The sequence below is a fragment of the Pseudoliparis swirei genome, chromosome 17 (genome assembly GCF_029220125.1).
Source record: "Pseudoliparis swirei isolate HS2019 ecotype Mariana Trench chromosome 17, NWPU_hadal_v1, whole genome shotgun sequence".
Taxonomy (NCBI): Eukaryota; Metazoa; Chordata; class Actinopteri; order Perciformes; family Liparidae; genus Pseudoliparis; species Pseudoliparis swirei.
This window is the reverse complement of record NC_079404.1, coordinates 5,287,128-5,314,249: the sequence shown is the minus strand read 5'-3', so window position 1 is coordinate 5,314,249 and position 27,122 is coordinate 5,287,128. Positions and strand designations below refer to the sequence as shown.

Here is a 27,122-nt window from a genome sequence, read left to right as displayed (position 1 = left end):
GTATTACTTATATTAATTGTCACTTTGTTGCCATCATTTTAGTAACCACACAAGGGTGTGTATACTGACGCCTCTCTCCACCACAGTAATTTACCCACAGCACCTTTCATTAAAATGATACCTCTCAGTGTCCATGCCATGACGTTTTTCTACCAATAAGATCCTGCATTAGGTTGGAAGAGCACTATTGTTTCTTGTGGTTTCTAAATGTTACTTGTTACTGATTGTTTGGGACAATAGAGCCATGCATTTTTTTTTTTTTTTTACATAGCTAAGTATCTGTCTATCTACTTTGATAATAAAACACACTGTGTTTCCTTCCTACATAGAGCCACCACTGTAGCACACCAACATGTTAATGTGAAGGTGAAAGTGTTCAAGTGTTAAAGTGTCACCACTACTGATAGCCTTCGGCAACTGCGTCACTCAACACATCCGCCGCCACGTCCGGTGAAGCCGGTGGGAGGAGCTTCGGCGAGTGGGCGGAGCAAACTTATCAGGCCAGCAAGGCTGAGGAGAGAGGAGAGGAGAAGAAGGACCACAGAGCAGAGGGAAACTATTTTTTGATACCAACGTGTCATATTTTGTAACTTATTTCTCAAGGAGAGTTGTCCAAAAACGGCAAAGCGATGGGGAATCGGGTTGCCCGTGAGGACTACGAATGGGTGTATACGGACCAGCCGCACGCCGACAGGAGAAAAGAGATCCTGGGTGAGCTACTTTATATAAGTACGCACGATTTGGATAAACATAGTTAGCTTAACGTAGATATGACTGCGTTAACTCGGTTTGGTTGTTTTACAGCTGTTAGTTAAACGTATATTTGGGTGTAACTAACCACTACCCGGGATATCAGCTGACTCGGTTTGCTAACGCAATTTAGCTAACGGTCCCATAGCCGCCCGTGTATTCGCCAAACAATGACGACCTTCCTCCGCTACGGTTCAATGTCGGCGAGCAGTTCGCCTTCTTATGACAGACGTGCACCTCCATGTTGTCACAGTATGAATCGTCACATAATGCAAAAGCTAGTAGCAGCTAGTTAGCTGGATGAAACAACGTCAGCTATGCAACCTTTTAAGTTCCAGTAGTCGATTCGCCACTCCTTAAAATGGCATCACGCCAACTCACTTTTTTTTGTTGAGCTCGCAGAACAGTTGCAGTAACGGTTTGCTCCTTTCGCCGCGTGTTGACACACCGTAACGCAAACACCGGGCGACTCACACGTCCTTTACACTCACGCGTTGTTGACTTTGGAGAGATCCCATAAGTAGCCAGTATTACACGAGGAGATCATGATCAACTCATTTGTGCACAACTCCGACTAAAGCGATGCGATTGTGCAGACAATGGATTTAACAATAAGAAAACTAGAACGGGCACTCGGTAGAGCGCATACCGTCGCATATCACAAGATTGGGCATTGAATTATGAACATTTTGGCATTAGTTGCATGCCAATTGGATAGTAATTGACCGTGCTATGGTAAAAATAAGATATTGACCTTTGACCTGATCGATCCCAAAATCTAATCGAATGGTCCCCGGATAATAACCAATCATCCCACCAAATTTCATGCGTTTCGGTTTAATACTTTTTGAGTTATGCGAGTAACACGTATACAAATAAATAAATAAATACACGGCGATTTTCAATGCGAAGGTAATAAAGTATTGATTGGTATTTTTCTTATTTGTTTGTTGTGTCTAGACTATCATTCATGCCAATATTAAAGTCCCTGCCTATAAAGTATAGTTTTAAAGAAGAACTTTTGGGGGGCCTTTTTTCGTTTTCTAGCTTTCCTTTCACAATAATAAATTTGCCTTTTTAAGCCATGATTTATTTAGGACATTCAAATTTCACTGAGTTAGAAAGGAGTCCAGTCACACCTCTTCTACAACCCTGATGGAATTAACTATACAATGTATTTGCTTAGCCAAACTTTCTACGCTTCTCATTTCCCTGCCTGGAACAGTCTGTCTCCTGTAGATATACAGTGGAGGACATCTTCTTTTTTGCCCACTGACAAAGAAATGAATGCACTATAATTATAATGGTAGGTTTATTTTAAATAATCTGAAAATCACATCATATAAAAGTCCTATATTGATTTGATTGTTTGAAATGAGTATGTCATCGAAGCTTCAGATCCCTCTTCCGATATTTGAATGGGACTAAGGTCCGGAGACTCGCTACGCCTCTCCATATTATTCTAGCATTTGTATTTTTGAATTTAATTTGCAATCCGTACCCAAACAAAAAATATAAACATGAACAAATCAATCGAACGTAGAATGTGACTTTAGAGAAAAATAATGCGATTAGCCATCCCTTGGGCTTCCTGTTGGTGGGAGGAGGGTAGAGTGCCTCTTTACTACAGGGGCCCGCCCACAATACCTACACACTGATCAACCACCTGTAGTAGAAGGGTTCAACATTCAGCCCATGCATATATAAAGTTCACCCTCCATCGGTTTCCTAAACATATTCCAACGAGTTAGAAGTCTTTCGAAAATACGTTTGCTGGGGTTTGCATATTTTCAGATAGCAGAGACCAAAACAAACACGACCAAACAAAACATCCTGTCCTATGACCTCAATCTCTAGACCTCAGGCTGGAAAATGGAAGTTTAAACAAACTACGGCTCTGTCTCTTGTTGCATAGTTCAAAAGGGGCGTGGCCTGTGTCCCAGTGTTGTCTTATTACAAATAAACTAAAGTGTGTTACTCATCTGGCCCACTTCACTTCGAGCCCTTCATTTTAAGGTGGAGGGCTCCACCTGAACTCTGTGAGTCTTCTGTTGGTACGTTTCCTTGGCGACACCTCGTAACCGCCTCTCCTCCTAAGTACCAGTTCTATAGCACTAAACTGTAAAAAGTTAACCATTATTGATGTTGGGGGCACAGCCGGCTTTGGGGTCAGGGCTACGTGATCTCGCTGGATTTATGAGTTTAACGCCGATGGGAAGCGTACGATGGCTTTTTAACAAGCCAATCACAAATTCAGTGACCGATTTCCCTTCTTTATCTTCCAGGACGGCATAAAAGCAGAGAGTCTCTCCTCTAGCGACTCAATAATTGAGTTGGGCACGCTCGACTTGTGTTTCAGTTCGGGTTAGTCGGCTACACCACGGTTTTATTTTGTTAATTTTCTTCAGACTTTCATTACTTTTGCGATTTCCCTTCTTTCATATTCAACTTAATCTAAATTTAGTGCAGGTTTATATTACTAGAAGGTATTTTGAAAGACGCTACTCTTTGTAGCGCCACCAGAAGTCCTCCGTATACCAGGGTGTTTCACACAGTGCTCGAGTCAACAATGTAATCATTAACACATTGTATAAACTAGAACGGGCACTCGGTAGAGCGCACACCTTCGCATATCACAAGATTGGGAATTGAATTATGAACATGTTGGCATTAGTTGCATGCCAATTGGATAGAAATTGACCGCGCTATGGTAAAGAAGATTGACCTTTTCATGACTTTGACCCGATCGATCCCAAAATCGAATCAAATGGTCCCCGGATAATAACCAATCATCACACCAAATTTCATGCGATTTGGTTTAATACTTTTTGAGTTACGCAAACATACAAATAAATAAATACATGCCGATCAAAACAACCTTCCGCATTTTCAGTGCGACGGTAATGATATACGAGACGGCTCTGTTTTTTCAAGTTGGGTCAGGTTGGTTGCGGTCGGGACGATCCGCCCCAGTTTAACAGAGCAGGGCGTAGTGAGCACTGAGCTTATGGCCCCAAGAAGCGGCCCAGTCCGCTTGCAGCTGCTCGCCACCTTCAGTTTCGCTCTGAGCTGAGCTTCCATCTTTAGCTCCGGAAAACAAATTGAGTGAGCGAGTGAGTTGGTAGATTGACATGGAATTTGACTCTCCTTGGGTAATTGGGTCATCTTTATGGTTGATCTGTGATACGCCGATTGAACTGAGATACTGACCATTTGATTTTGGGCTCTACGGCGAATGAGTCTCATCCTCGACTTTAAGGCTCAGCCCCGTATGCAGTGCTCCTTCTTTATTGTGGCAAACACAAAGGCCTCTTTTGTCATTAATGGGATCGTTGACGCAATCAGGTGATCTAGCTTCAATCCCCGTGGATCAGGACGAGTTTTCTATCATTTGGGATGTAAAGTATTCTGTGGAGCTTTGTGACTTCTCACTTTTGCAATTTTGCAAACACAAATCTCCCTCTTGTGTTGAGAGTGAGACGATGAATAAAGGTACTCATTGACAGCAGAGCGGTCTCTCCTGGGCTAAAGTATTCAACTTTGTACCCAATAAATGCAGCAAAATCTTGTCACTGCACACTTGATTCCCTTAAATGTCAGTTGCTGACTCGGCATTTTTGTGCACAGTCTGCGTGTTGTTGACAGTTTATTACATCCGTTTAATCTAAATAATGCTGCTGTATAAAACTTTTCTCTTTTTTTTATTGTAAATTTAATTTAAAAAAATGAATCATGAGCTGAATTCCTTCATTTAAATGTTTACCATGTGATGATCAGATGAAACTAGAACGGGCACTCGGTAGAGCGCATACCTTCGCATATCACAAGATTGGGCATTGAATTATGAACATTTTGGCATTAGTTGCATGGCAATTGGATACAAATTGACCGTGCTATGGTAAAAAGAAGATTTTTACCTTTTCATGACTTTGACCCGATCAATCCCAAAATCGAATCAAATGGTCCCCGGATAATAACCAATCATCCCACCAAATTTCATGCGATTTGGTTTAATACTTTTTGAGTTACGCAAACATACAAATAAATAAATACACGCCGATCAAAACATAACCTTCCGCCTTTTCAATGCGACGGTAATGATGATTGAATACGTGTTTTAATTCTTTCATATGAATCTTAACTGAACGTCTCTTGTTTTTCTCCTCCAGCCAAATACCCTGAAATCAAGTCGTTGATGGGTCCGGACACGAGGCTGAAATGGGTCGTGTGCGTGATGGTGGCGATACAGTTTTTAGCTTTCTACATGGTCAAAGACTTGGACTGGAAATGGCTTCTGTTCTGGACTTACGGCTTCGGCAGCTGCATCAACCACTCCATGACCCTTGCTATTCACGAGATCTCCCACAACGCGGCCTTCGGGAACAACAAGGCCTCGTGGAACCGCTACTTCGCCATGTTCGCCAACCTGCCCATCGGCCTGCCCTACTCCGCCTCCTTCAAGCGCTACCACCTGGACCACCACCGGTACCTGGGTGGAGACGGCATCGACGTAGACATCCCCACCGAGTTCGAAGGCTGGTTCTTCTGCACGCGCCTGCGCAAATTCGTCTGGATTATCCTGCAGCCGCTGTTCTACGCCATCCGGCCCCTCTGCATCAACCCCAAACCCATCACCCGGCTGGAGGTGACCAACGTGGCCGTCCAGCTGGCCTTCGACGTCCTGCTCTGCTGGCTGTGGGGGGTCAAGCCCGTGGTCTACATGCTGGCCGGCTCCTTGCTGGGGATGGGCTTGCACCCCATCTCGGGCCACTTCATAGCCGAGCACTACATGTTCCTCAAGGGCCACGAGACCTACTCCTACTACGGCTCCCTCAACCTGCTCACCTTCAACGTGGGCTACCACAACGAGCACCACGACTTCCCCAGCGTCCCGGGATGCAGGCTGCCCATGGTTAGTGCCGCTGCATGAACACGGAGGTTATTGTTCCGCAGGGTTCGTACGGTCATGGAAAACCTGGAAAAGTCATGGAATTTTAAAATGGTCAATTCCAGGCCTGGAAAAGTCATGGGAAAAAACTTAAATCATAAAAGTTTTGGAAAAGTCATGGAAATTTGTTAAAATCACGTGTTCATTTTACACCGAGTTTGAAGTCATTAATATATTTTTTAAAGAAAGACGCTCATAATATAAGCCGGCGATAGCTCTCGATACGCAACATTTTCTACAGTTTTCATGTTTATGCCGAGATTTCAGTTTGGTCATGGACATATGGTTTAAAGTCCTGGAAATCCACTGGTCAAGATGTGTCAGGTTACCACACGTCATACTGTGAGCTGCATTTGCATGAGGTGAGGAAGGAAGACATCAATTGGTTGGATGCAAATCGAACTCTGCAGGAAGTTTAACTAAATCCTCTGACAGGATGCCGTGGAAGAATTTCAATGTATCACTTTTTTTTCTGCTTTCTTTAACTAACCATCAAAGTGAATTTGATGTATACAAACACGCGCGTGCCAATATAACACCAATAAACTAGAACGGGCACTCGGTAGAGCGCATACCTTCGCATAGGCGCTATGGTAAAAAGAAGATGTTGACCTTTTCATGACCTTTGACCCGATCGATCCCAACATCTAATCAAATAGCCCCCGGATAATAACCAATCATCCCACCAAAGTCCATGCGATTCGGTTTAATACTTTTTGAGTTATGCGAATAACACGCACGCATGCATACAAATAAATACACGGCGATCAAAACATATAAACGATCAATGCGAAGGTAATCAGAATAGTGAGAGAATAGAAGAAAGAAAGAAAGAAAAGACGTTTATATGTTATATTCCTGTTATCTGAGATGATTAGGTAACGGGTCCAAAGATAAATAGGTCACGATTTTACATTGTGGATCCAAAAATAATATTGCCTAAGTTATGATCGGCCGGTCGCGAACGATACTTATGATTCTTACAATTTGATTCTGTCAATAAATGTGTGTAATAAGCGTAAATGTTCACTCATGACTATTAGATTAGACTCTGAGTCATCTGGAAACTTTGACAATTTATTTATGTATCTATCTGCACTTTGCTACTTTGTATGGTATTTAATCTGTGCAGTTCAATAATCCGATTGTTCGTGGGCCACCCCTTAAAAACCTGCAGCCTGGCATGATCAGTGTGGGCATAAAGTTAGCATGGTCAATGCTAAATGTGTGTGTTTGTTTATTCTCAACCACGACAAATGAGAAAAGATTGTGTTTTATTTGAGTAAAACCGCCGTCGTGTCTTTTCACATTCGCTCGGCACCTCTTACATTAGAGCTGAAAAGTAAACAACAATCTGTCATCATAAACAACTCCATTAATATAAGTATAGTATGAAGTAACTAAGTCTTATCTTATCCTGCCAACGGACGGGGGTCCTGAGTTCACAGGATTTTCAAGGACGCAAGTATCGGCCCACATCTGTTGATTTAAGACGGGAAACGGCCAATCCAGATAACGATAGTGTTTTTTATTTTTATTTATTTTTTAAAGAAGTGTAGTAGGTTTGAAGGGAGTAGAACAGTTTCTTTCAGCAGCTCTCTGTTGTGCGGAAACAAAAGTGAAAAAAAAAAAAAAAAAAAAGTCAAACATGAAAGTATACATGGGCTGTTTTTAAAGTGTCGACAGCTCTTTGACATCCAATCCAAAATGAAACCTCGAGGCAGTACTAAGTGATTCTTTCTGTCTCCTCTTTTTGTTTCCAGGTGAAGAAAATCGCAGCCGAGTATTACGACGACCTGCCGCAGTACTCCTCGTGGGTGAGAGTCCTGTACGACTTCATCATGGACGACGCGCTGAGCCCGTACTCTCGCGTGAAGAGGAAGCTCAAGGGAGACGTCAAGCAGGAGTGACGCCGCCGGAAGCCGGGGAACAAAGCTTCGGTGTCCGTCGTTTCAGCGCCCTCGGGTCATCATCCGGGGAGCGACAGCTTTGTGCATATTAATACCTTCAGCTCGGGGGAAATGAGAGAGGAAATTGTGACTGTTCAGAAAGACCGAGACATGTGTTTAGATCAGCTAGATGGACAATACAAGTTTGTTTGTGTGATTATTATCGAGTACCTGGCTCCGCTCAAACGCATCATTTGTTGCCGTGGATTCTAAATAGACGGGTGGATTGCCATAAAGTCTGGTTCCACGCATCCGTGTCACCCTCGGGATGACTTGGTAATCTCTCCGGTGATCTTCTAAATTCGCAAACAAAATATTTCACAATATAAAATGTTGTCAAGTTGTCCAACAGTGTGGTTTAAAACTAACCCAAATGTCCACTGAAGGCATCGTGTTGCGTTCAGGCTCTTGCACATCTGCCCGTTGTACTCGTGTGCTGATGTGCTCTTTGCACGTTGGATTTTTAATATCTGTTATTACCACACTGATGAGTAATGTGCAACTGACACAAAACAACAATGACGTGTGAGCAGACTGCTTCTGCGTCGAGTCGTTATTGAAGCCAACCGTTCATCTCGCGCTCCGTTGTCCTCCGCTCTCGACTCGGCAGCCTCTTTTCGGGGCCCTGGCACCGAAAGTACGACGCGTTCGGACATATTTGTTAATGGTTGGTGGGAAAAATTTGCTCCTCTCAAACAAAAGTTGTTCATTTTGTGCATTTTTCATATATACAAACCATTTCAAACTCCTCCCAGAAGATTCATCCACCTCGTCTCAATGTGAAATAGTTGATTTTTCGAGCCGGGTAATATGAATGTTTCGTCATGACGTACAAAGCCGTGTTAACTGCCACAAATATGGCACGCCGTATGAGCCCCAACCTGACGGAGGACCATCGTCACACCGACTGACGACAGGAAATTAGCGGTCTGACGGATCGTTCCATTTAAACATTCATTTTAAATGTTGTGGCACACGTCGTCGACGGCAACGTGACGTTAACTCTCAATGCGTTCCCCAGCGCCGCCGAAGAGGAAGTGCTAGTTTGTCATTTCCAACACAAGCTTCCTGTCCTGAGCCGCTCGCAGATTTAATTTATGTTTAACCGTTTGCTCGCGAGAACAATAGTAAAGTGTGTGCGTGCGTAAAGTTGAACTGAGGGAATCCACTCACCCGTAAGATCTCTCCGTATGACTTGTGTGTTGAACATGATCTGGTCTGTTAAAAATGGAACAATTCTGAGTTTATGGGAAGTCTTGCTTTAGCTTGCTTTATTTTAAAATGTAGTTTAATTTATTTTTTTAACTGATCTGCTCTTTAACATGCAACGCCTAATGTACCACACCGTTATGCGACCTGTCGTCTGGCTCCAAACAAACTGGAACAAGTCAGTTTAAAGCAGTTGAAGTGTATTATTCCTCAGTGCCTCAGAGCTTTGTTTCTCTTTTGAATGTATTCACTTTGATGACATGCTAATTTTGACTACTTAAGGAAATAAATAATTTTAAAAAAAATACTTTTGACTTGTTACAATGTTATTCTTGACAATGGAGAAGGGCGGCGTTAGACCGAGAGTGACAGCTTCACACAAGGAACGGTAGGCATTTGTGGAACATCAAATTGATTAACAAAGTGGAATAAAACAAAACAAATTCTAAAATACTTTTTAGCAGGAGGGTGCATACAGGTTGACCCAGGGGGGGGGGGGGCGAATGTATATTATACATATTGCTGTTGATTCTGATGAGTTTTGACTTGCAGTATTTATTGAATTCTTTTTTTAAAGTCCTTATTTAAACTGCTATAATATAAAACAGCAGTAGAAAAAACGAAACGTGATTGCAAAACTGGTGACGGAGTCTGGATCTGCTCCCGATGGCCTCTGAGCACGGTGATGGTCCTGGATGATACCGGTTCTGTTTCAACGTCATCTGTGTTATTTTATGGACATACTGTACATAAAAACTACTAATCCAGAAGTTGCAGGAAAGCAGGGACACATATTCCATCTTTGACTCCAAAGCAATGTTTGTTCAGCAATTAACACTAAAAACCAGAGAAGAATTGGCCACGTTACCATAGTGACACACTGATGCTATTAAGGGACCATGCCCACCTGTTACTCCATCAGTGTGATGGGAAAATAGCACAGAAAAGGTACATGTAATATAACAGCTTGTTTTGCCTCAAATATTGCTTGGGAGATGTCCAACATATTTTGCACTTGGAGGCTCACATTACTGCAGCGCGTCATGAAATCTGTCGATTCAACTTCACAAAGAGAAATAATGTTCCTTCACAACAACAAAAACAGCCCTCGTTGACTTTCTAATCTCGCAATTTGTCATTTATTTTCTGGTAAATGTGTCACTTCAATCTCAAACACTATCAACTTTTTATTTTCTCATAAATGTAACGATGACTCCGTCGTCAGGGTTCCAAGCCCAATTGGGTTTGTTCCAGTTTTTTTATCATTTGTTGTCGGCTGTGCTCAGCACAAAATAATCAAAGTCAATAACCGGGTCAATTGTCACAGAACTTGGAGGATATGTCCACAAGAGTATCTGAAACACACCCTGAAAGTCTTGTATTACCGTTACCATGTTATCATTTTCATTCTATTACACACACTACTGCTGTGATTAGTAGACATTATTTTTGGCCTTTGATCCGATATTTTCCTATGAAGGAGAATTAGTTTAGCTGCGTCTCATTGATCTTAATTTGGTATTCTTCCACACGTGTGGTCTTCTAGCATATACACACACACAAGTCTATTGTCTACACACACACTTTATTAAAAAGGCAGGCATCAGCATTATGATGCAACCATAACAACATGTCGAGCTGAACCGTCCTCGTGGTTATCGGCTGAGCGTCTCTCTGAGCAGCTCGTACATCTTCTGCTCCTGCAGAGGGAACACAGAGGAGCGGTCACGGTTCTGAGCGCCATCGAAAGGATGTCCGGCCTCCCCGGCACCGAGCAGCAGCAGCCGAGCACAGACGTCTCTTTCTGACCGTCTGTCCGTCAACAGGCTGAGCTCACACGTGTTGCTGGTCGAGGGCGATTTTACACCTGTAGCTTCGTTCATTTTGGTCAACGGGAAAAACATGACACTGTTGCAGTTTAGTTCTGAACCAGTTCCTGATGAAATGTTGCCGATTGTCATGATTGCATCATCACCGCAGCAGATACGATATTATAGGATGGGAGCCAGAGCCTTCAGTTATCAAGCTCCTCCTCTTTTATGGAACCAGCTTCCACCTTCAGTGCGGGAGGCAGACAGTCACCTGATGTCCTGCCTCTCGCACCTTATTGCTTTATAGTACATCTGTGTTTCACTAGATTAAAAATGATTGATGTACACATACAAATTGTGTATACTACACATTTTATCTTTTTCAATTTTAAGTTTGTTAAGTTACCTTTAATACCTTGTTCCCGCGAATGACCATTCTGTGCCTTTAAATGCTTTCAAGTTGTGTCAGACGGTGTTAACCGTTAAGGGATTGTACGGTCATGCATTTCAGACTAAAAATAATAAAAATACATTGGCCCATTTTACACACCACAGTAATCGCTCACCTTTTTGGACACAGATGGACGAACTTTCTTGAAGGCATCATCAAAGTTCTGTTTGCTCACTCGGATGTCGGCGACAGATCCAGAAGAGAAGGTGTGACCTGTGAAGAGACCTTGAAGCGGAGGAAGAGGCGTGAGACACGGCCCTGTGCGGTTCACACTGTGCACACGCCGTCCACATCGTGGCCGTTGTGAAACTCAAAGCAGGAGGCTTTTGGTCGCGCCACAGCCCAACGCCCGGCTAATCCCAAAAATGGCGTAAGATGTGGAACCTCGGTGAAGCGGAGGCGGGTCCAGGGTGACGCAGTGCAGCTGGCAGCTGGTCCAGCACCCGTCGACACGCGTGCCCTCAACTATGCCCAACTTTAAGCCTCGATGTAGAGATGTCACGTAAAAGGGAGATAAGCTAGAGACCTTCCCTTGGTGTAAATCTTTAAAATCACGACTTCTCGTCCCATGAGGTGTTCCATTCCCGTCTTTACATTGTGCACAGATGAGCAGAAAGAGGAGTTACCAGGAGAAGACGCTTGTGAAGGCTGAGACTTGAGGTGAGCCCTCAGGGCGTTAATCGATGCTTCCCTCACTAAGGCAGTCAGGTCGGCTCCACTGGATCAAAAACACACACACACAGACTCAATCGGGATGATCTTTCGCTCGGTTCAACAAACATTGCAACTTGATAAAACATTTTTCTTTTGATAAAGTTCACCACACGACACACGGCCGAGTGCCAGAGGAAAGCTCCCGTCTCCAGCTGGTGAGTTACCTGAAGCAGTCACAGCGCTCATCCAAGGCAATCTCTTGGAGACAGACGTCCGGCTCCAGCTGAGGTTTGGTCCCCGCCTGCAGAAGATCAACAGCTGTTCACCCAAACATGCTCCGACACACGCTTAGCCTCGCGGTGGTTCTCAAACCGTGGGGCGCAAGACCGTCACACATCACAAAGTACACGGACGTAAAACTAGGTCATTAATAAATAAAGAGCGCCGTGCCTGTACTTTCGTGGACATGTTTATGTTTCGGCGTCAACGGGTTACGCTGCGCATGCGCGACGGACGAGACTCTTGGCGACTTGCCACATCCTACCTCTGTGAGATCGTCGTTCCTGCTGTTGCCCTTCAAAATAAGAGCTCAACATTGAGCATCAAATGAGAGTGGCCGTATCAAGCCTGTAACCACGTTTAAAACAAAAGCTCTAGTGGAAAGTTCTTCTTTTCCAGCTATTTGAACTCGTTTTGTTTAGTTTTTCCAGGTTGCACATCGTTATTATCTTGAAAAGATATTCAACCACTATAAGCTATTTTTTGCCAAATATTCTTTTTTTTTGCACAGATAGAACGTTGTTTGTTTTCTAATAAAGTGATTGAAAACTTGTATTAGTTTATGCTCTGATGGATCAATCTGGTTTAATTGAAAGTTTTTGCAAAGTAATTCTATTATTAGAAAAGGCACAGATGGAGGAGTCACAAAAAGTTGTTATTTCAATAAAAACTCAGCATGGACCATTTGGTTACAGTTTAGTAGGGACGTGGGACGTGACAGAAACAGTTTGAGAACCACTGGCCCAGTTCAGCAGGGGGTAAGTGGCAGCGCAGCACCTTCAAATGTGAAAGAAACGTACACCTGGACTGGTTTAGAAAAACGAATAAAAAAGGTAAAAATAAACATCGAGCTTGAATCCAGCTCTCCTGCATCTGGCTAACGTGTACCTTAGTGATAGTGAGCAGGATGGCGTGGCGGTCAGCTGGAGGGGGCAGACCTACATACAAGATTTTATCCAGACGACCTGGCCTCAGTATGGCAGGGTCGATGATATCTGGCAAGAGACGAGACATTTAGATTAATAACCAATTATTACTTTGGTTTAAAATCCTTGTCACAGATTGAAAAACAGTGGTGAAAGAAGAATTGAGAGTATTTTTCATGAAGAGTACCGAAACAACAATGTTAAATACTTAATTACCAGTAGAAGCCTTGCATTTTAAATGCTCCTTACCTCAAGCTACAGATGACTTTTCAGCATGTCAAAAGATAAGAAAATTATTTCACAAATAATGTCCCGACTGATATGACGCTGTACTTCCTCATATGCGATAATAGAATATTATTTGAGACCAATGACTGGAGATTCCTTCTATTCCTATTTAACAAAATAAATAATATTCGTGAAGAGGACTTTCTACAACCTAAAAGCGTGACAAATACAGAGCAACTCCTCATCGGCAACAAGGCTGTAGTGGATCAAGTGTCCGTAAACTTGCATATATATATATATATATATTATATATCTGTCCGGACCAGCAGGCTCAGGAACAGCTTCTTCGCCCTGCTGAACTCTGCACCACGGTGATAGCCCCCCTGGCTACCCCCTCACACTCCTTCCCACAGTGACTGTATTCCCCCTCTACCCTGGCCTGACTGCCACACACCGCCCTCCAACCACTCAACATTTGCACTAAAATCATTCATTTGTCTATATCTATTTATTTAAAATTGTTGTCCATATTCATATTCATATCTCATCATGTCTCCTACCTCATTTATAACTTCTACTGCCATCTTCACCTGTACTTCACCTGCACTTTACATATATCTATATCACATCTGCACTAATCACCATTATTGCTGCTCATACCACTTATATCATACTGTATATACCCTATTTATCCATATTTATATGACCATTATGCACATACGCTGCACTCTTCTGCGTTGCACTTCTGGTTAGATGCTAACTGCATTTCGTTGCCCCAGTACTTGTACTCTGTGCAATGACAATAAAGTTGAATCTAATCTAATATATATATATATATACACACACACACACACATACTGCGGGGGCTCATGTCGGTCTGGACCTGTACCTGGTCTGTTGGTGGCAGCCATGATGAAGACCTGCCGGCGAGTCTCCAAGCCGTCCATCTCTGTGAGCAGCTGGTTGACGACCCGCACACTGGCTCCCGACTGCATACACACAAACACCGTTTCATATCAACAAGTCAAAGCAAGCTGTGTGACAGTGATTATTACACTAGATCATCAGCAGAAATCAATGAGTGGGCTGCTCTTTTAGCTGTCGGAAATGTGATGAAAAAATGTTTTTATAGGTTTTCTGTAGAAGATAGTAAATTGTTATTTTCTCTTAGAAGCAGTTTTTACTGATATGTGGCAACAGTCTAAAAGTCGAACGTGTTGGTAATTGGCGAAATCGTAAAAGTTGAACTTTCGTTCATGTATGGTACGCTTATGTATTGCGATTGATTTTTTTTTAAGGGCGATATGCAAACGACTCGCATCAAAACACTTGTTTTATTCCTCCACACAATCGATGACAAGTTGTTGGGATTCAGCAATTTCCTTTGTCCCGGGGTGATTGTCCATCACCTCACCAGGAAGAAAATAAATAATATCTTCATCGCCTGGCTGCTTCTGCCGTCTCTATGACGCCTTTAGTGTGTGCTGCTGTGCGTCCACAATGAGGCTGGCGTGTTGCTTGATGGAATCTGATGCCTTGAACATACTACCAGTGACAAAGTCCGTCCCTCTCACCTCGTGGCCCGAGCGGCGAGGACACAGGGCATCGATCTCATCAAAGAAGATGACGCAAGGGGCCGAGTTGCGTCCTCTCTGGAACACCTGTCTGACCGCCCGCTCGCTCTCGCCCACATACTGCACAGACGAGCACAGAGATCCATCAGTTGGAGCGACCACACGATAACGCCGACTCGTGGTGCGGTGGATACGGACAAAAAGGGAGGACGTAATGCTCCAAGATCAAGAGCCGATCACCATGACAACGGGCTGAGAAAACGCCAGCACGCCGCTGCGAGACTCACCATGTTGAGCAGCTCTGGACCCTTGACGGAGATGAAGTTGAGGCCCGACTCATTGGCCACCGCCTGACAGGAGACGACAGAGAAACGGTGAACATCTGGCCCCGCACCTTTACTTATTGAAGCCCAACAGCAGAACAATAACAACTTTAAACTTTTGTCAGAACATACGAGGACTATTTCTCTCTCGAACTACAGTTCCATCTGCCCGGCCCTTTGTGCTGCATCTCTCACAGATTGCCAGATACAGTCAGTGAGCACCGGTTGTGGTGTACAGGCCCAATGGTATCAGATGTGGCAACCTCACTGGGATGACACGACTTCAGGAAGCGGATCACAGTCACTGCACCCAGCGGTTGTTACGCAAGAAACATTGCTCAACTTGTCTTTACTTGATTTTGTTTACATCGTCAAAGAACTTGCAGATGCAGGGAGCTTCCTGGATAACTTAAGTCCTCCTTTCAGCTCTGTGAAGACTTTAGTCCAGGAAAAACTATTCAGGGGCTTTCCGTTGACTGATTTCAAGATGCTATAAGAATGCGATAACAAGCCTCAGATCTGTGATTTAAAGAAATATAGTTTTGAAGGTGTGAAATATGTGGTAGGCTGACAATTATAAAATACTGGATTGGGCTAAACATGTTAGATAATACTACAAATATTAAAATATATTTAGTGTTGCGATACTCACTATTAGGTTTACTACTACTATTACTACTAGGTATAATTTATTATGTTGGTGTGTTGGGGAACCTTGGCCAGCAGGGTTTTTCCACATCCTGGAGGTCCGGCCAGCAGCACACCAGACGGAGCACTGAGGCCCAGAGCCTTGAACTGCTCTGGAGAACGCACTGGAGCCTGGAGAGGGGGAGGGGGAAGGGAAGGGGAGAGAGAAAGAGGGGGACGCACACAGATCACACCTGGGCCAGTCCACCAATGTACTCCACGGTAAGTTCATTGAGTCGCAGCTGTCACCGTTTACTATCCAATAATAGGTGGAGAATCAGTCAGATTACAGTTTGACTGGTGCACTTGAGTTTTAATTTCTAATATTTTTTAAAAAGGGACAATGTCCCCATTCATGAAATACGTTAGAAGGGAAATTTATGGATACAGGGAGAAGATTAACCAGAGGAAGCCCGTTACTGATCAGCAGGCGGGAGAGAGCTGGCGCGATGCAGCACTCATTGATCCCAGCAGGGGGATCAGCAGAGAGACAAATACCAAGAACAGGGTGACTCAAAATGAAGGCAAAAGAGATTAAAATCAAGATAGTTATCAGGAATTATCAAAAACACCTCGACACCTCTGAATAAAGTTTGTAAACACAGGTGAGACCGCCACACACGATATGAAGTGTCAGCCAGGTCATTCTGGATCAAGAAGAAGCGTTGTGTGTTTACCAATATGGCCATGGTGAGGTCCTCTCTGATGTCCTGCAGGGCTCCCACGTCCTCCCAGGTGACGTCCGGCACGGTGGCAAAGCCCTCCCGCTTGGCTGAGGGCTGGACGCTGGACAGAGAGGCCAGGAAGTCCGACATGAGGATGGCCAGGCCGGCCAGCTGCTCCTCCGAGAGCGTCGCAGTGTTCTTCAACAACTGCAGCAGGTGCCACAGATCTCCCTGCTGGACCCAGAAGAACAACGCATGATCACAACAGGAAGTAGCTTTACGGATGGAGGATAGAGTGTGTGGACGCTTCAGTAATGAGAGCCTAAGAAAGTAGAGTAACAACTAGAATGACGATCTCACAACTTTTTTTTTGAAACACACAGCTATTATTTTGAACACTGTATTATATTATGACTGAGCGAAAGGGAATCTGCCGAAAGGTAGTTTCATGGCAAGTGGAACTTTTGAGGTGTATTGTGGGAGCTCCCATACCTGCAGGTGACTGGGTTCTGACTCTTGAGGTACCGGCTTGACGTCTGTGACCGGCTGCTCTCCTAACTCTCCGACCTCGCCATCCGTCACCGCCTCAGTCTGAGCTCCGCTCGTCAAAAGCTCTTCGGTCGAGCTCCGTCCTTTGCTCTGTCCTCTCATTTCCAGCAGAACCCGGCTGACGGCGCTCATGGCAGCTTCGCGGCACAGCGCCATAAGGTCCGCGCCCACGTAGCCCGGGGTGAGCCGGGCCAGCTTCTGGTAGTCAAAGTCCTCCTGCAACTTCAGCTTTCGACACAACGTCTTCAAGATCCTGTCGAAGCAGAAGACATCCTCTTCAGTCTCGACAGTCGGAAGGTGCGAACATCAATTGCGCCAATGATGTACAGCTTGAACACTGAACAAAGGCTTTGACAAAAAGGCAACATGTCGGCTAGAGCACCGAAAAGCACTTTTCTGATCAGCCTTTTCATAAGAACGAACCAAACCGCTGACGATGCCATTTGTTTAAGTACCAGGGCACACCTACGGCACACACAGTTAGTGGCTTGAAGTGTGAATGTTATGCAACCACTGCTGCATGGCAAGTCCACATGCATTCGTCAGCTCTCATTGCCGACATGACTTTGAGGAGGACGTTGATAACTCCGCAGCGTGAGCGCACAGCGCCACTACAAACAGCCGTTACACAGATCCCAGACTGCTACAGCACAACCATTCAGACCTCCACAAGCAACAGGCTGCACGGTTATTTATTTGATGTTCTGCTTTCCCATTTACGCGCCCGACAATGGAGCGGTGCGAACACTTTTTAACCATGAACTGGCACATAAATATTCAACCAGAATGCAAGAAATGTAGTGTTTGGTGCCCAATGTTCCTGGGCTGAATCAAAGCGGCGGCTATGCCTCACACTATCCCGGCAAAAAAAGAAGTTATATTGTTACTTCAGTCAAACAGTAGAACCATCACTAGTTGTATTAAATACCCTTTTTGACGAAAATATATCAGTGATTGGGTTAAAACAAATTACACAACTACAGCGGTTGATCAGATGACTCCTAAAAGCGTAGCTCCTCAAGCCAGTATGATCTTGTTTTGGCTGACCTGAGACGAGCGGCTTCGTCTGGGATCCCAAGGCAGATCTCTCTATCGAATCGTCCAGCTCGGCGGAGGGCGGGGTCCAGGGAGTCGGGCCTGTTGGTGGCCCCGATGACCATGACCTGAGCTGTCACCGTCAGGCTGTTCAAGTCTGACAGGAGGCAAACAAGGACATAGTCATTTCACCCGTAGAAGTCATATAACCATTTATTTTTCTTGACAATCTCTTCTTTTTTTGCTTATTTTGACATATCCAGCAGAGCCAGCGTGGCAGTGAGGCCACGGCCGTAGCTAAATCGGATTCTGTGACATGTCATATCTCCGTGGTGCTGATTTTTTACCAGACGACTGATGCGTTGTTCTTGTCCGTTTGTTCGAAAAGATTCAAACATTAGTGGAAGAATGAAAGAGGAAGGTTTCCTGTGAAGTACGGCTGACATGTCATGTCAAATTTCAGGAGTTTTATTCCAGGTTTGAAGTTTTATGACCCAACAGAAGCTCTATGCCAGGCGGGTGACTCATAAGCTGAAGTATCACCTGGTCTAGTCATGAGAGTCTGCTCGTTACAGTAAGCATGATGTTTCCACACGTCTCTCTGTATCATACCGTCCATGCACGTTAGCAGTTGGGCTACAATCCTCCTCTCCATGTCTTTAGAAGCCACCTCCCTCTTTGGGGTGATGGAATCGATTTCATCGATGAACAGAATACACGGTGAAGAGCTCTGCAAGGGGGAGAAGCAAAAATCAATAAAGTTCAGAGAGAAAGACATTCAATTCAATTCAGTTTACATTCCAAATTTGCCCCAGAGGGCTTCACAATCTGTACATATATTACCTCACATCGGATCAGGGAATAAACCTTCAGGAGAGCAACAGAGGAGGATCCTCTCCAGGATGGACGGAAGCAATAGATGTCATGTGACCAGATGAACAGCGTTACAAGCCTCGATTGGTGACGCTCCATCATATCTTAAGGAGCTTGTAGTACCATATTGCCCCACGAGAGAGCTGCACTCACTAAATGTGGGGCTACTTGTGGTTCCTAGAGTCCTAAAAAGTAGGATGGGAGCCAGAGCCTTCCCTTTTTCTCCTGTGAAAGGTTATTTTCTATTTTTTTTTGGGGGGGGGGGGTTGTCCTAATCCGATGTGAGGTCCTGGGACGGGGATGTCTATGTGAACATATTGTAAAGCCCTCTGAGGCAAATTTGTAATTGTGGGCTGTAAAAAATAAACTGAGTTGAATCAAAATACCAGGGATACAGTATCAGCCGTACCAAAGGAACATCACTTGGGTATCTGGTTACATGTGCTGGTCATGCCTCCTCCAGTCTGGAGTCTTTTGTTAAGACCTGTAGGTTAAAGATATTAAAGAGGAAACCACTACTGACCACAGCCATGTCGAACAGCTCTCTGAGCTTCTGTTCAGACTCTCCGGACACTCCGGACACCAGCTCCGGAGCAGACACCTTTAACATGGGCAGCTGCAGCTCCTGAAACACAACATCACAATATTTAACCAGACTGATGTAAGAAGTACACAACAAAGCAGCACCCTTTATCTGAACCAAACATCACAACCAGAATCTGCCTTTAAAAAGGAATGAGCCTGAGTCTCTCTCCATCATGAGGTTGGCATGATGCAAACTGCGTAGTACCGTTGGTCTCTATACTACAACAATGTAATAAGATCAAGAACAGCAACAAAAAAAATGGCCTACAGATATGGACTACAAGCACATATATCGATTTGATCCAATACAAAACAGTAATTGTTAAATTAAATGACAGGATTTGTTTTGCTGTGCTAAGACTAAGGTGGACACGGTGCAAAAATAAATGTTAAATTACATTGAGTGCAGTCATGGGTCAGATAATTCAAAAGGGGTTAACGGTGCAAGTCTAGTGTGAGTTTGTGTCCACCTGCCAACCCCCGCTGTCCCAGCACAGAGTGGGTATGAAGACCCGGGTGGTACTCGTCATCAGGTTTGAGCAATTTAAGCATCATCAACATCCAAAATATTTCTGATGGCGATAATGGAGAAGAGGAAGTGCTCCTACCACGAGATCAAAAGGAAGAAAAGGCATGTCTGATTGGCGATAGGGAATTAGTCACGTTTTGGCAAACTTGCAAATGCAAAAAGTTTATTTTTCAGTAATTCATTAATTAATTGAGTAAGTATTATTATTTTTTTAAATATTTGGCCAACTTTTGCTGTTATTTTCTGCAACTTGTTTGTTTTTCTCCTTTCCCTCTATGGTCACTTCTCATTCATGGTGATAACAAGTAATAACCAACACCTATATTCAACTGGAGAAACAACACAACAATTTGTGACGGATAAATAATTTCTCACACCAATAGTTGTGCCTTTAGGTAGCTCACCAGGTAGCACCAGCAGCTCTTCCTTGCAGACAGACACTTCTCACACGCGTTCTGCCCTCTCTACAGAGCTAACTGACGAGAAAGAGGTCGACACGCCCACCGGACCATAACCGCTGTACTCACCCCAGCCACAGCCTGGGCCAGCAGGGTCTTTCCACAGCCAGGAGGTCCATGTAGGAGGAAGCCCCTTGGAGGAACCATTCCAAGCTGCTGGTACACCTCTGGGTGACGCATATGGATCAGCAGCCTACACACCTCCTACAACAACGTCCGATGATTCAAAGTGAAAACAATACAAATGTTCAGTACAACTGAGCCTCACTGTGTAGGATTGTGATACGTTCAGTGCAGTCACCTATTTACTGGAGAGCATTTGGCAAAGCAGCGAGGTTAAGGGCGCTTACCGTTAACGTCTCATCGTTACCTCCGACATCTTCGAACTTCAGAGTGGGATAATGCAGCTCGAGGGACTTTGATTTGGCTGAGAAATCATGTGCACAGACAAAAATACTTTGAATGCAAAATAGTAGTCACAGCCATCAGAGTGGACTGCGGCAACTTATCGGAAATATGTGTAAACCAATTAATGGACGATCAATCAATTCAACCAACTAAATAAATGTACATTAAAACAAAATAAATATATTCAGCAATTATTAAAAACAGCTGTTTGTTGCAGCCAGACAGGAAATGCTTCACAATCTCAGCACTCAACACTGTTACGTGGTTAATAGCAGGTTAAGAATCTATACTTCATAGATGGACTGGCAGACCGGACATGCTAGTACCTTTCTTAACCACGATTCGAGACTCTGTAGTTTCAGTAGATAGCTTCATCTTTTTTTTGGACTTTTTGTGAGATTTCTCCGGCTCCAGCAGGGACACATCTGTCTGTTGGTGACAACAACAACAAATATATGTCAGTAAGTGCATGAGTTAAAAAATGCCAGCCGTCTCCAATCAGAATGATTATCAGGCGGCCACACTAAACTCTGTTCATTGTTGTATAAAAAATAAAAAAAAGTGGTACACTATTTTGTGGTAATAAGAAAAAGGCCTACCAGAATTTTTTTTTAAAAGGTACCATTTCAGCAAATCCCGTTAAAAAAAGGGAAAAAATCAGAATCCTCTTCAACTACAAATGTGACTTATAATCCAAATCATATATATCCACCCACATGTGATACACAAGCAAGCAGGCATCTGAAGCTACACTAAGCATGAAATAACTGTAAAACGACAAGCAATCCCCCATTACACAGGAGTCTAGACTCAAGGCTGGAGGAGGGAGTTTACAAAATACTTACCGTAATATATATATATATACATACACACATACAAATACATCGGCATTGCCTTTATCATCGCGATATATTGGCTTCAACAGACATCTGAGAACTGACACCATGACCACCAAAACACCTTCTTGGTCACGAAGTCCGCATGTTAGCTGCATTCACCTCGACTGAAACTTACATTTGTTGCAAAATGAGTTGGCTCCTCTTCACGCAGGTCGATGAGGACGTTGCTCTTCTCCGGCCCTCTGCCTCGATCAATGAACCAGCCTCCGGTGGAAACCAGCGTCCCTGAACCTGGAGGCTGGTTGGCCGTGCTAGAAGAAGGAGAGCTGGCAGCAGGTGAGCTGCCGCTGGGGTCAGGGAGTCCCTTCCGGTACAGAGACGTAAGAGAGCTGTTCATGTGGTTGGTGGGCTGCGGATGGCAAAAAGAAGCAACACGGAATAGTTAAACCCGTCAGCTTTGCCGGATGGGAAATGTTAAACGTTCCAGAGGCGCAAAGATATCATATATGAGAATGATTGTTTGGACAGGCCTACAAATCTACCCACATTGGGAGTGTTCATGTATAATCTTTTTCAAAAGCAAGCCGTCAGCTATATTGTATGCGTCTGCGAGTCTGACAACTTTTGTAATAAGTCTATTATTAGAAAAATAAAGTTACTTGACAGCAAAAGAGTAGTAAACCTGTTGGTTTTCTGCATGGAAACACCTACAGCCATAAGCTCAGCGAATTCTACAAAATACTGGGCTTCATGATGCATTCAAAGCGATAACTTGTGCACGGGCCCTTTCAAATGCGTGTTGAGCGGCCGTGTCTGTGGGTCCCCTTCATCAACACAGATGTACGATTCACCCAGAATCTATTGTAAAATATCAAAATGATCGTACATTATGACATTATGATTGTACAAATATTAATAATCGTACATCTGACTAGACTAGATAGACAGAATCATCTCAACCAATCAGAATGCTAAACTTAACACCCGTGTTTAACACCCGATCCCTTAGCAATGAAAGTACAATATTTTTTTGGGACGTGGCTATAAAGTTTAAATATTCTCAACTTTTCAGCACCAGGCGCAGGTCTGGTCAATGTCACAATTGACTGAGTGTCTTACGGTGTTCTCCTGTACGTGGTCATCAGTGTCAGAGGACTCTAAGCTGCTGCCGTCACTGTGAACACACATATTTATAAGGCATTAGTTGCAACATTTATATATAATTTTTTCAAAGGGAGTGCATCAGAAGGAAGGATGTGTCCGAGCCCTCAGGGAGTGTCCTTTACCCAGTGTCATTGTGGCTGTGCTTGGCTCTCTTAGCCAAGTGTTTGCTCTCATGATCATTCAGCCCGGAGTCCTCCATGTATGCGTCATACACTAAGAGAGCGGATGGAGAAAAAAAAAGAATAAATAAGTCAGAACTTAGTTTATATTCCAAAAGATTTTGAGCATGAGCACTGGAGGTTTTTACCTTTCTCTACTTGAATCCTGAAAGCGTTCCTGTTTCTCCTGCCATAGTCCATTCTAAAAAGAAACAATATAAACAAAACACATATTATTTGTGGCCCTGCAATAACCCCCAGCGTTAGAGTGTTTTCTGCAGTTAATTGTGTTATCATGTGGCATACAAGAACTAAAACTGTATTTAAGTGTGACCACCCTCATGTCCTGGTAAACTAAATACCACCAGTGCTGCTGGCGTGGTGTTCTCCCTTTCAAATATTGGGTTGTCTGGACCTTATTTATTTTCTCGCAGATCCATTCATCATTGAAGTGTTGCATTGTGGGGTTCCTCGAGTGACAAACACCAGCTTGTCTTTCATCTCTACTTTTAGCTGAATTCAATCTAACGTACACCTGAAGAGATCATGGAGCACGTTTTGCTGTTTGTATATATATATATATGTAAAAATTGTTTGAAACTGATGCCAAGCAAAGGTAAAATCTCTGTAGCAACCCTTAGATAGAGCCTTGCAGCATAAACATGAATTTCTGTACATATTTGTTGTCTTTATTTCTTTTATTTTGTCTGACTTGAGTACCAGTAGTGTATGACTGAATACATTAATCAACTTTAAAAAAAAAGAAAGTGTGGGGATCTGATTAGGTTCAATGGACTTCGAGACAAAGACCAGCCAGAACAAAAATGCCACCGATAGGCCACTGCTTCAGGGAGGAGAGTCGAGATGAAAGCTAAGCTAACCCGGTTAGAACCGAGGCTACTCCTGGCTGTCTGATGTATGGAAATAAGGGAGATGAAATAAGACTCGTTCTGCATTCCTGTGTTGCATCATGACAATAAATTATCGTTAAATTATGCACTTGCCTGAACAGCTTTTGAAGTGCCAGGGCCATGGCTGAAAGGTCCACATATTCACTGGTGCAGGTCGTCATATACTGAAACAAGAATTCAACATCAAACCTGTAGACCTACCTCTGATTGGATTTAACCCAAAAAATAACACAAACAAAGCAACATGCAAGAACAAGAGGGATATTACATTTATTTGACATCACTGCTTTTGTCTCCCTCATGATGGCATGACGGTTACCATACCAACCTGTGATTTAAGACATTTATCCTTGCCTCTTGTTCCTTTCCTCCTTGATAGAAAAACTATACACATGTGTTCTATTATTGCTATTATCACTTTGCTTGGTGAAGGAGTATTGAAAAGAAAGATTGTCAAAGGGCATTATTTTTCTTATCTCGTGTAGGATGTGCTCAAAAACATGGATGGTGTAAATGGTAATTGGACTTATTTTTATCTAGCTCCTTTCTCGTCTTCCTACCACTCGGTGTGCTTTATACTACGTTGACCAATTCACACCCATTCATACACTGATGGTAGAGGCTGCCATGCAAGATGCCACCTGCCCATCTGGACTTAAAGGAAGGCTCTGATTGGTGAATGGCCCGCTCTAGCACTGAGCCACAGTGTGTCTGAAATGATGCAGGAAAACAGCTCATCTGTTTTTACCAAATTGTGAAATGAATACAGCTGAACACTTAACACACATCCAAAGGAGAATGAGGACACGGATTTGTACCTGCTCCACTCTGTATTTGAGTCGACTGTCCAGACCGCCACCATTTCGGTTCCTCATCCCGTCCTTATTTGAACCTGCAGAAGGACACTCAAATTAGATATCAGCATTAATTCTACAATCTTTTTTGGGAGCTACGACATAGGCAATAAAAAAAACAACCAAGAAAGCTGAAGTGTTTTATTGGCATAACCCAGTGGTTCTCAAACTTTTTCTGTCACGCCCCACTTTGGAGGAAGAAAATTCTTCACGCCCCAACAAAATTATCAATGCTGAATTTGTATTGATATAATCGTTTGTATCGTAATGCTGCGGTGACAAGGAAAACACTCTAGGGAGTGGGGTTTGTTTCTATATTAACAAACAATACCGCAGCTCTGTGACTGTCAGATAATGCATCTGTACACCAGATGTCATACTTTTATCAGTATTGTGGCTTATAAAAGACTGGACAGAGGAATCTGTGCACTGCCTGCAGGAATGTTATGACTGCACTGACTGGGACATGTTTAACCAGTCTTGTGGTGAGGATTTGGATGAACTCACTGATGTAATGGTATATTAGCATGGACATGATCATTCCTTGTAAGCAAGTTCAAATCTACCCAAATAACAAACTATGGGTGACCAGATCTGTTATGTCCAGCATACAGAACAAGAAACTCCCTTTTACAAACAAAATATTCTCTGATCTACGTATAGCTATACCAAAGAGATGAAAATAGAAATGTTACGAGTAAAACAGAATAACAAAAAAGAACTAGAGAAGATGATGGCTGCAAATAACCTTGGTTGGCTCAGCCTGGTCCAGCATGAAAACTATAGCAGGCCAAGGAAGTCCTAGCCTTAAACATTACCCCAAATAGTTTAAGAAGGCTTTATTTAAATACATGAATTGATAATAAATTGCATCATTGAATACAGAGAATTCCACTGCTCCAGCTCGATGGTGCATATATCCACGATCAGTCTTTGTTTATTTATTTAATTTAGCTCCCCTTAAATTGATCTCTGGAGCCCGCAACCTTTACTCTGAAGGCGAGATATCCGTTTCCGGCCCGACTTCCTCGGCTCAATTTACATTGTTCAAGTTAGATAATGGATCAAGTTGACGTTTTACAGCGCAGAACTGCATTGCATGTAAAAAATAAGTGTGCAATAACACAAGTAGACTAAAACAAGTAGGCAATAGCAAACTGACAGTTCATTAACAATGGCAAATTTATTATATTTTCTGCACGAACCTATACATATCTACAACTAGATAATATAGTCCATATACGTTTTATAATACTGCAGCTGGTCCTCACATCGTAGTTAGTAGCTCGAGCCCGTTAATATCGGGGAATTTAACGGGGAAATCACTTTTGATCATTTATCAAGAGGAAAATGGCATCCGTCTGTTATGGTTGCTTAGCTTTGGCAACTGTAAAACATGAAGAAAATGACAAGCACACGTACAACTTCATACCAACTTTCACGGTGACGTTAAAACCAAATATTATTTCCTCAAACAACGAACGGTAATAAGAAGTTAGAAGACAGAAAACTCTGTGGCACATTCTCAGTAACGTTACCATCAGTGGAACAAACGCGGGTTTATTTACCTGAATGAAAAGACCAGCGCGACGGACAGTGTGACTAAAGCTCCCGTTGTGATGGTATCCCGTGTTTAGCTCGAGCACATGGACGTGTTACCAGCCCACGGGTTGTCAGCGTGGAGCAGAGCTGATGCCGGAAACGAACATGGTTCTTCTTCGTCTTCTTCCTTCTTCTTCGCCGTTTATTTTACCGGCCGGTCGCTGCCATTGCTTATGGCGCCCCCTACTGGGCCGGAGTTTGTAGTATGAGATATTGTCACTGGATGTTTTTTTCTTCTTTTTGCAGGTTCGCAGCCACGATAAGGCAACCAGGAAACATAAACAGAAGACATAATAATACACGTCAGGCAGTACAACTATAACACAATTCAAAATACAAACAAGTGACAGAGTATAGCTTATGATAAGTAAAGTCTCCAGTGCAATGTTCATTTGAAAAAGTTATATCAAGCAATATATTGATTGTTGAATTTTGACGGTCACTGCACAAAAAAATCCTGGTCCAAAATAAAAATTTGAGCAGAAGCAGAGCAAAGCCAAGCACAAGCAGGGGATGCTTAAGTGTATAAACATACACAACAGCTGTTTAACAGGTTATTACGTAATCACGATCCAAGCATAGTGGGGCCCAACATCTATTAATATCAAAGGACAGACCAGGGGCCTCATTTATAAAGGGATTTACGCAAGAAAAAATGGCGTACGCCGTTTCTACGCAAGGTTTGCGATTTATAAAATACTAA

The 27,122-nt window shown here is 43.3% G+C and overlaps 2 protein-coding genes across 3 annotated transcripts; one reads left to right on the top strand and one right to left on the bottom strand.

Moving 5' to 3' along the window:
• Positions 1 to 493: 493 nt before the first annotated feature.
• Positions 494 to 8,184, top strand: degs1 (delta(4)-desaturase, sphingolipid 1). Its single transcript, XM_056435274.1, has 3 exons — positions 494 to 711; positions 4,920 to 5,662; positions 7,462 to 8,184. The coding sequence occupies exons 1-3, from the start codon at positions 630 to 632 to the stop codon at positions 7,606 to 7,608; spliced, it is 972 nt and encodes a 323-aa protein (XP_056291249.1). The 5' UTR covers positions 494 to 629; the 3' UTR covers positions 7,609 to 8,184.
• Positions 8,185 to 10,420: 2,236 nt separating this feature from the next.
• Positions 10,421 to 26,527, bottom strand: nvl (nuclear VCP like). 2 transcript variants are annotated; one of them, XM_056435272.1, is made up of 24 exons: positions 26,386 to 26,527; positions 24,782 to 24,855; positions 24,057 to 24,127; positions 23,202 to 23,254; positions 23,017 to 23,107; positions 22,850 to 22,904; positions 21,906 to 22,139; positions 21,218 to 21,320; positions 20,834 to 20,910; positions 20,553 to 20,687; positions 19,435 to 19,536; positions 18,651 to 18,768; positions 18,051 to 18,195; positions 16,947 to 17,256; positions 16,467 to 16,688; positions 15,817 to 15,921; positions 15,067 to 15,129; positions 14,780 to 14,899; positions 14,095 to 14,194; positions 12,940 to 13,046; positions 11,997 to 12,073; positions 11,745 to 11,836; positions 11,234 to 11,343; positions 10,421 to 10,556 (listed from the first exon to the last, which is right to left on the bottom strand). In XM_056435272.1, exons 2-24 carry the CDS (start codon positions 24,836 to 24,838, stop codon positions 10,512 to 10,514), a joined length of 2,592 nt encoding a protein of 863 aa, XP_056291247.1. In that variant the 5' UTR covers positions 24,839 to 24,855; positions 26,386 to 26,527; the 3' UTR covers positions 10,421 to 10,511. The 2 variants fall into 2 exon arrangements, with proteins under 2 accessions (XP_056291247.1, XP_056291248.1); XM_056435273.1 differs by lacking the exons at positions 23,017 to 23,107; positions 23,202 to 23,254; positions 24,057 to 24,127; positions 24,782 to 24,855; positions 26,386 to 26,527 and having other exon boundaries at positions 22,796 to 22,886.
• Between the last annotated feature and the right edge of the window lie 595 nt (positions 26,528 to 27,122).